The sequence below is a fragment of the Elephas maximus genome, chromosome 16 (assembly GCF_024166365.1).
Source record: "Elephas maximus indicus isolate mEleMax1 chromosome 16, mEleMax1 primary haplotype, whole genome shotgun sequence".
Taxonomy (NCBI): domain Eukaryota; kingdom Metazoa; phylum Chordata; class Mammalia; order Proboscidea; family Elephantidae; genus Elephas; species Elephas maximus.
Genome location: NC_064834.1, coordinates 47,602,888 through 47,612,842, shown reverse-complemented (window position 1 = coordinate 47,612,842; position 9,955 = coordinate 47,602,888). Strand labels below are relative to the sequence as shown.

General features: G+C 38.6%; 1 protein-coding gene across 14 annotated transcripts in view; it reads right to left on the bottom strand.

Annotated features, from left to right (window-relative positions):
• Nucleotides 1-669: 669 nt before the first annotated feature.
• Nucleotides 670-9,955, bottom strand: part of ENTPD1 (ectonucleoside triphosphate diphosphohydrolase 1) — a 221,107-nt gene continuing 211,821 nt past the window's right edge. For 13 of the 14 annotated variants that reach the window (XM_049854625.1, XM_049854631.1, XM_049854624.1 and 10 more), the window contains one exon: nucleotides 3,141-8,044. In XM_049854625.1, coding sequence (XP_049710582.1) covers nucleotides 7,844-8,044 — 201 coding nt within the window. In that variant the 3' untranslated portion in view covers nucleotides 3,141-7,843. The other variant, XR_007513384.1, reaches the window with a different exon arrangement.

The window sequence follows — 9,955 nt, the reverse complement described above, 5'->3', positions numbered from 1 at the left end:
TTTAGCACAATGTTCTCTATGAAGTTTTAACCCTGTTCCATCTGTGATTGTAATTAATGTTTCTATATGATTGACAAAATTATAATTGATGAATCTGTGTGATAGGCACGTGTATGTGTATTATTCTGCTTTTGTTTGAATATGCAAATAGTAAGTTAAAAAATAACTTTCTTCTTTTGTATTAGACTGGCCTGTGAGAAAACAGTCAAAGAATAGATCCTTCAAACAGATTTAACCCAAGGAGACAGAGCAGATTCACACTGTATTCACGCCTGCTTCCGTCTTCACATGTACTCCAAGAAGATGGTTCAGTTGACTATTATAGAGATAAAAATCCGAGACGTATGGAGTAGCACAAAAGGTCATATTTTTAAGCTACTGGTTACAATTATGGTATGCCTGTAGATTACAGAGCTGAAGAAAAAGAGATCATTATGATTTTACCATCCAGAAAACAACTACAACTGGTGCTGAGTAGTTCACTTTAAAAATTACCAATCGTTTTATCTGTTTGCCCCCTTATTCATTGTTGATGGGCCAGAAATCATTTCAAAGTGAGAAAAAAAAAGTCGTATGTCGAAAGACAACACATTATTATAAACTTAGCAATTCACATTGTGTGTTCTTTCAATTTTTGTAAAAATATTTATAAATATGCCTAAGGAAATTGACATTGAGGGTACAAGTAGTTGTTGCTTTTTTAAAATCTGGATATCTGTTTTGACTTGAGGCTCTATTTGTAGTTGTATATGCTAAGAATAGCATTTCTGGTTGCAAACCCTATAATAAAAAAACAATTTCCTTATCATTCATTTATCCATTCTTCAAATAATTATTGTGTGTATATGGCATGAACTGTAGTTTCCACCCAGTTAAACTATAAAATCATAGTTTTTTAGAACTCATCTGAACTAAATTCCTGAAAGTGACTAGTTCTTTTATCTGTGTTACAGTGAGAAAAGAAGGAAAACTCTACCATAGACAGGAGCAGTAAACCAGTTGAACTTTTAAAGAATTGTTAAAGATTTAATGTGGGGTGGCATAGCAAATTAGAATCCTGAGGAGCTTCAGCCGCAGAGCAAGCCTGCACCCACCTACCAACTCTTTCCCAAGGGTCTTTGAAGTCAGCAACTTTTCACAAAGAAATAAGGCACAGATTTGCCCCCAAGGAGCTTAGCTCAAACACTGAACAGAGTGGTCTGAGTGGTATAATAGAAGCCCAGGCAAAGGCTGTGGTTGCACAAGGAAGAATTATTCTCACTTGGAGATTTAGAAGCCTTCATGGAAGAAGTGACATTTGAGCTGAGCTTTGAAGGTAGAGTGGGGCCAGGGTATTCCAGGTTGAGCAAACAGCCTGAACAGCGTCAGGTGAAGACTCATTCCGCCATGGCTGGAGTGTAGGAAACACCAGAGTGTAAGCCTAGAGACAGCTTACAAGGCATGCATCGTGGAAAGCCTTGAATGTTGTGCTGGGGAATCTGAACCTTAATTTGTAGGCAATAGAAAGCCACCATTGGTTTTGGAAGGGGAACAATGTGATTAAGGCTGCTTTTATAAAGATTAATTTGGCAGCAATGGATGGAGGCAGAAGCACCATTCCTGTTATCAGTCCATGATAAAGATATTCAGGATTCACTGGGGTAATAACAGTAAGATTGGACGTGGGAATCAAAATGGAAAATGTTGCAAAGGCAGGACAGGTCCCAGTGATGGAGTGGATTCTGATCTAGGTTGAGGCAGTAGTGCCATTCGTTAATCATAACAAAAATCAAGAGGAGGATCAGGTTTAAAAGGATAGAGTTTATTTCAGATACACATTATTCCCTGTCTAGATCATAAGGCTTTCTTCCCCTACCATCTCATAACTGTATTGTTAGGGCTGATGTTATTTCTTACGTGAGTACATATAATTCGTCATTCTGTGGTGAGCTTTGGTATTCAACATACATGCAAAAGGATATTAAAAAAAAAAAAGGCTACTCAGATGCTAACGTGGGCAATGCCCTCATTGTATCCTCAGTGTAAAGATTTATTTAAAATAGAGAAATGCAAAAGGTATAGCAATGCCTTCATCAAATGTAAGTCTTAAATGCCACTTTTCTAAAGAGAAAGCTCTTGGAGACGCTCCTCATTATTGAAAAATGCATTATACCTGTGATAAAACTATTGGTGTATTAGATTCATGTGCAAATAAAAAGGTAGGCAATGAACTATACATTGTCCTATATATATAATAAGAAAAATAAATGTATGCATGACCTCTTAGGGTGTGCAGCAATTTGGTAACTGCCCGGGCATGATGATTAAGGCTCTGGGACATTTTTGAAGAGAGTGTTCCTTGGCAAGATAAGTAGATTGTCATTTACAGAAAACACATTTACGTTTCAAGAGACACTGTTAGATTGAACCATTGTTCTTTTTACTCCTTCCCTATGTTCAAATTAATCATCCACGCCTTCTGCCATAAAATTTTGCTGTTCCTTTCAACGTTTCTTCAATTTGCTGATGTTGGGCTTGGTTTGCTCGATGGAATATAGGTGGAAATGACAAGGCCTGAGAGGCCACAGCCTAAGAAGCCACAGCCTAGGGGTATCCTATGCTTCCTCTTAGTCTTTTGGGCCTCCCTGGTCTTCATCATGTCCACTGGTCTTCAGAACATGTCCACTGGTCCACGGAAAAGGAGAGGTACGTGGAACAAGCCTGAATCAGATGTTCCTCTTGAAGTAGAGCTGCCCAGCTAACTTGCATACTCATGAACATGAAAATGTTTATCATAAGCCACTGAGACTATGAGGTTGTTACCAAAAAACAGCATAAACAAAAAAACCTAATACAAACTGAAACAAAGGAACTTTTGGAATATGAATCAGAGGGACCAGACCAATTTGGGTGAAGTACTACTTGTTTTTTAAACTGACAATAAATGGGAATATATTTTAATAGTAATTTTATTTTTATAAACCTTGCTCTGTAAGCTATTAAAAGACTAATCTTTATTTTAATATTCAAATTTACACTTTATGGAACATAAGCATCAAGAATTCTCTTGTATTATCTTTGAAACTAAGTTAAATTTTCCCAAGGTCTCTGATCATCATTTCTGAATAACAGGCATCTCTGTTAACAGACAAAACCTGAGGAAAAAAGTGAAATTTTAAGCTGGGATCGTAAAAGCTTGCTTAAGAATAATATTAAATTTCACGTATAATAGTAATAAGAATGTTATGGCATTTATAGTTGTTTTTAAAAAATAATCTCCCTTCCCTACCCCTGTGAAAGACAAAGCCAAAAAACCAAGCCCCTTGCCATCAGTGGAATCCAACTCTTAAGCACCCTGTAGGACAGAGTAGAACTGCCCCACACGGTTTCCAAGGAGTGGCTGGTGGGTTAGACCTGCTGACATTTCGGTTAGGGTTAGCAGCCACATCTCTTAACCACTGCACCACCAGGACTCCAGTGGGAAAGACGAGGGGATTATTCCCCCTGTCTTTTTTTCAGTCCTAAATGTATTTCTCAGACATGTGCTGCCAGTATGTAGCTATCGGCCACATATGACTACTGAGCACGTGAAATGTGGCTAGGCCCAATGAGGTGTGCTGTAAGAGTAATATACTCAAAAGATTTCAAAGTAGTATGAAAAACAAACATTTCAATGGTTTTTATATTGATTACATGCTGAAATATTTTACATTTAGTCACTTTATTAAACTCACCCAGTTTTAGTGTACCATCTGCTTCTTAAAGGGACCTTGACTGACACATTAAAATGAAGTGTACCTTTTATAACCTTTTTTTTATATCACATTTTGTTTCTTATTAAGAATAGGGTGAGTTAAAGCTTTTATTTCTTTTTTTCTCTTACACACACAGCCTAATTAAGTAGTTTTATTCTTTGTCTACAGAAGTAAACACTTCTTCTGATATTTTTCCCCCTGTGCATTCATAGAAAAAAAAGTTTCCCACTCTAAAGAATGTGGTCATCAGAACCAGGTTCTGAATGGTTATCAGTAACAAAAATTATAGCCTATCCAATATTAATATTAATTGACACTGACCCATCTGTTTGGCTTGTCCCATCCAGAATGGCCCAAAGCATAGTCTTGGCTCAAATCCAACATTCCCTTCAACAGAATTGAGACGAGGTATGGCTGTTGATTGGCTCATTGTCTCCATGATGATTTGACATTAATGACAAGTGGAGCTTGGTGCCCAAATACCTTGAAGGATTTTTGTTTTGGGTTTTCATGGGGGTGTTTTTGGACCTACGAAGCCAGACAGAAATAGGACAAGGAAAAGGAAAAGATCTCTGTTAACTGAAGGAAATTTGAATTCCAATTCCAATGTGCTGAGGAGCAGTGTTTAGAAAAGAAAAATAGACTTGGAGTCAGAGACATGAGTTTGAGTACCAGCTCTGTCATATACTATTTTGTGTGACTCTAAGTAATTTCCTCATTTATAAAATAGAAATAATACTTACACCCTGATGTTTTTTTGTTAGGATCAGAATAGATAAGGTGAACACCAGTGCTTTGTCTAATGCAGACATAAGGAAGAAAGGGGCTGATACTGGCTCTACTTATTTGACCTTTGGTTTTCATCAACTACAATTTATTTGATGACAATCTATTGTCAGTAACCGATCAGTATAAGAATCCAAAGGATTAGCATTGTATGCCACCTGTGTTACCATGCAAAGTACATGATCAGTGCATTAGTGTTACCATGACGGCCTTTGTGGACTTAACCAAACCCATGGCCATCGAGTTGATTCTGATTCATAGTGACCCTATAGGACAGAGTAGAACTGCCCCATAGGGTTTCCAAGGAGCAGCTGGTGGATTTGAACTGCCGACCTTTTGGTTAGCAGCCAAGCTCTTAACCACTGCACTACCAGGGCTCCTTGTGGACTTAAAGTGATATTAAATTACAGATTCATTGGGAAATAAGTCAGCTGTCTGCTTCCGTGTTCACCATGCCCATGAATCCTGTATTCATGCAGAGCAAAGCTTGTGCTTGGAAGTTACGAAGAAGCAGACTAGTGCATTTGGGAGAGAAAGAATTGGTTAAGCACCTGATATATCAGGCTGTGGTTCAGCCATTCAGGCAAGTGACAGAATCTCTCTGAGCCTCAGTTTCTGTTTCTATGAAATGGAATGATAATGGTAGTAGTAGTTGGCTATATTGTTATGGCTGCTATTTATTGAGCAATAATCTGAAGAAGGAAGCTATTCACGTTATTTTAAGGATTAAGTCTATTTAGATTATTATAAGGATTAAATGAAAAAAATGAATGTAACACACTTGAGCACAGATAATAAATGCTCAATAAATAGCAGCTATAACAATACAGTAGTCCACCCTTATCAGCAAGTGATACATTCCAAGACTCCTCAGTGGATGCCAGAAACGACAATTTCATGAATAGAAGATTTGTTCTTACCATAGACTTTAGCAACCTCATCATACAGTTTTTTCTTTCCTCATTAAATCAAGAGCTTTCACCTTTTTAAAGGAAGCACTTCACTGCTTCTCTTTGGCATATCCAAATTTCTAGCATCACTACTCTTGAGCTTTGGGGCCATTATTAAGTAAAATAAGGATTACCTGAACACAACCATGGATACACTGGACAAAGGGATAATTCTTGTCCCAGTGGGATGGTGCAAAACTTCATCACGCTACTCAGAAAAGCACCCAATTTAAAACTTATAAATTGTTTATTTCTGGAATTTTCCATTTAATATTTTTGGACCACGGTTGACCTCAGCTAACTGAAATCATGGAAAGCGAATCCACAGATAAGGGGGGACTACTGTAGCCAACTACCATTAGAAAGAGGGTTTAAATGTCCCAATTTGGCTTCTGATTCTTAATTAAGGTCCAGCATATTTGTGAGTAGCAGAAAAGTTCCTGTCCACAGTTTTATTAAGTTTATATTCACCTGGATATTATTCAAAAACAACTTGATTATTCAAGAGATATAGGGGCATTTGGCTTCTATTGGTGGGAGAGCTTTCCTTCCCCCATTAGCTCAACAGTCAGTCCCCAGGCCCAGCGATGAAGAGCTTGGAACAAGGTCAGAATAATACATCACCACTCGATCTTGCTCGATGGGTAACTCTCACAGCAATTCTTGGAGAAAGGAAGTACAGGGTCCCTTCATGTTTCTGTGACGAGGTCCATTGCTACTTCTTTCTTCTCCCACAAAATATTCCAAAGAATAAGGAAACAAAGCCTATTCTTCTGTGACAGGGGTGGCAACAACACTTTCAGATCTGGTTTCTGGCACATTTTGATGTGTAAATACCATGACAGCACAAAAGCATGCCACTCTATACTGACAGTTAAGTGCTCAACTACTAACCAAAAGGTTTGTGGTTTGAACTCACCCAGAGGTGCCTTGAAAGAAAGGCCTGGTGACCTGCTTCTGAAAGGTCACATCCTTGAAAACCCTATGGTGTACAGTTCTACACTGCAACACATGGGGTCACCATGAGTCAGAATTGACTCAATAGCAACTGGTTTGATTTTTTCCCCCTATCCTAATGCAGCTCTCTCACTAAATTAAATCCTGGGACAGTAAGATATGGCATGGCTTTAAGCCTCAATGAGCATCTTTATGGTGTAACTCCCTAGCGCATTCTGCTGTTACCTGAAGGTTGGTGGTTTGAACCCAGGGATAGTCTTGTCTCCAGCCAGTTTTTTGGTGATGAAAATGTTCTGTAACTAGACAGTGGCAATGGTTGCACAACACTGTTAAAATGTTAAATGGTGAATTTCATATTATATATATTTTACTACAGTTAAAAAAAATAAAAACAACGGTTGCTTTGGAGAATGCATTTTCCAAGCCCTGAGTTAAAACTGTACTTTTTTTACCTGACATATATATACCTACCTTGTAGTTTTTTTGTTTTTTTTTTTTTGTAGTATGCCCTGATATCTGAACACTTATATGTACATCAGCTTTTAAAAAATCTCCCGTCTGGTTGTTTCACTGCAGCATTTTGACATCACTAAGGAAGGAATATGTGGAAACCCTGGTGGCATAGTGGGTTAAGTGCTACGGCTGCTAACCAAAAGGTCGGCAGTTCGAATCCACCAGGTGCTCCTTGAAACTCTATGGGGCAGTTCTACTCTGTCCTGTAGGGTTGCTATGAGTCAGATATCGACTTGATGGCAGTGGGTTTTAAGGAATATGTAACTCTTCCACATCCCTATTTTTGATTGGCTTAAGTATCATATTAACTGTACAAACACAGAGAGCCCTTGTAAGACTCTTTGGCCCTAGTACATATTTGCCTAGTCTAGGAAATTCTCCCACCCACAGGATGGGCTGGGAATGGGATGAATGCCCTCTCCAGAGGCATTCTATGGCTTTCTTAATAAATGGGAAGCAGGAGAGAGAAAGGGACTCTTAAAGAGTACAACTCAACCAGTTCCTGAGATTCTTTTTTTAACCAACTCAACTTCCCCAGTACAGGACTCAAGACTCAAAATTTTTCTAGAAAAAGTCGGTATTGTTCTTTTAGAAAGTAAAGATCATGAAAAATGGCAGATTTCAAGACCTGCACACACACAGAGTATGAAGGAGAAAGGGGCAATTGGGAAAGACTCACAATAAAGACAGTGTCTGTCAGTAAGTCTTTGAGGGAAAGGATGGTGAATACTTCCCAAGGAAAGGCTTCAGCAAAACGCAAGGAAGCTTCGTGCTGGTCATTCTGTCCCTGGCAATCAGGGAACGATGGCCTTGTACACAGTCATGGAGAAAGTGCTCCCTGGGCAGTTTTTTTTTTTTTTTCTCATTCCAGCCAGCAGATTTCAACTGCTCCTGCTATTCCACTTATTTCTGGAAATACGAAGACTTGTGAAAGATAATCGAGCCTAGGATGAACACTACAGCCAGCACCAGGGAGAAGGCCACCATGAGGGAGATGTACGTGGGACGGGAGAAAGGTTTGGGCTGTGGCAGCTCAGCTGGGATCATGTTGGTCAGGTTTAGCATGTAGCCCAAAGTCCACCCGGCTTCAGTGTTGTCATTGATCTGCAAACAGTGGGGAAAATCTTTTATTTGTTGTTCCAAGGAGACAATTCATAGACTTCATGAAACCCCATCCATAACATTGAGCAACCACTAGTCGGAGGGCAACATGTTCAGTTATCTAAATGGATTAATTTTATATTCTAAACTAGGAATATTAATTTTATATTCTGAACTAGGAAAAACAGAGCAGCAAGTGATTAAGAAGGACAGTTGGGGGCCTTACTATTATATTCCTTTATTCAAAAAAGGAATTTGGTGAACGCGCAATTCCCCTCCCTAGAAGAACGTAATTAAAACAGGCCTTTGGAGATTTGTTTTGTTGCTTGTGTATGTGTGGGGAATGGAGGTGATGGGAAGCAGGCAAGAGAGTAAGGGAATAATGATTGGCCTTTTACAACCTTGTCAAGCCCAGGGAACTCCATATGATTCAACTAGAGAAACTCCTTTATGATTCAACTAGAGAAACATTGGGCAATAATCCCAGCAAATCAGTCTCAATTTATGGAAATTGCAAGACTACGCACATGTATGAGAAAGGATTCGTATTAAATGATAAAACATGCTCTGACTCTGCCATCTTCCTAGGAATATTTGTCACCTCAAAAGTTGTTGGAATGCAGGTAGTCTGTGAATAATTTTGGAAATGTTTTTATTATGTGAGTTATGCATGGTCATGGTAGAAAAATTAAGAAGTACACATAAGCCTAAAGAAGAAAATAAAAATCAGCCATATTTAATCACTCAGAAGTTGCAGCTGTGATCATTTTATGACACATCCTTCCAGTCCTCTCTGTGCATGTTTTTTCTCACAAAAAATATGGAATTAAATTGTATGTGTAGTTATTCACTTAACAATATGTTGTAAACATCATCCCATGTCTCAAGATATTTCTACAACACCATCACTGGCATGAACTGTCTTACACAGTCATTTTGACTCACTTTATTCAATTATTTATGCATCCTAGAAATGGAGTAATTGAATAAAATGATATGTATATTTTTAAGGTTCTTGGCACATATTGCCAAAATAGTCTCCTGAAAGTTTGTGCTAATTTGTACTCCAACCAATAATACGTGGAACCCTTTCCCCCAAATCCTTACCAATACTGTAAATAAATAAATTTGTAACAGGTCTGCTTCCCTCTGTAGGGGATGGAGACCTTATCTGACTGCCTGTGTTAATAAAGGGTCCAGAGTTGGGGGAGTTATTGCCTGGGGGTTAGAAATATTGGGTCATTTATTAGAGCTCAAAGAATATAAACCAGGACTGCCCTGAGCATCAGTTTTAAATTATACCTAGACATAGCCTTCAAACAAACAAAAATCCATGACGGAATGGAAGGAAGGCTGGGATATTAAAACAAGGAAGAGTTTTTTAAAATTAGAAAAGTCTACTGACAAGATAGTAATGAAACTAGTATCCTCAGGGGATGCTACAGTTCTTTGTCTCAATGTTTTGTTTTGCTTGAAATCATGATATGTAATAAAGTGGGTAATTGTTTTTGCCATTAACAGGCATTGGTTTAAAAAGGTAGAAACACTCTGCTCTTATTATTTTTTCATCAAACACGAGTCGCGCAGCTGATGTAAATGTTCCTGTATGATTGGCTAACTGCAGGTGGCGCTGTAATAAAGCACAGTAGCAAAGTTGCTTCTTCAGGGCTCTTGCTTCTAAGCAATGGCCCATTCAAAGCCACTCAGTCCCCTTCACATAGAGCTTTCAGATTGGTGAACTTTGAAACGATTGGCATTAAGAGCCACAGCCAACAGGGCCTTCATCTCTTACAAGAAACCAGGATCATCTTTTCCTGACTTGAGGAAAGGGCCCTTGGGATGGGCAGTAGTGTCAGCACACAGAATCACTGTGGCTACTGAGATGCTTTTATATTGCTTTAATATCACAACATT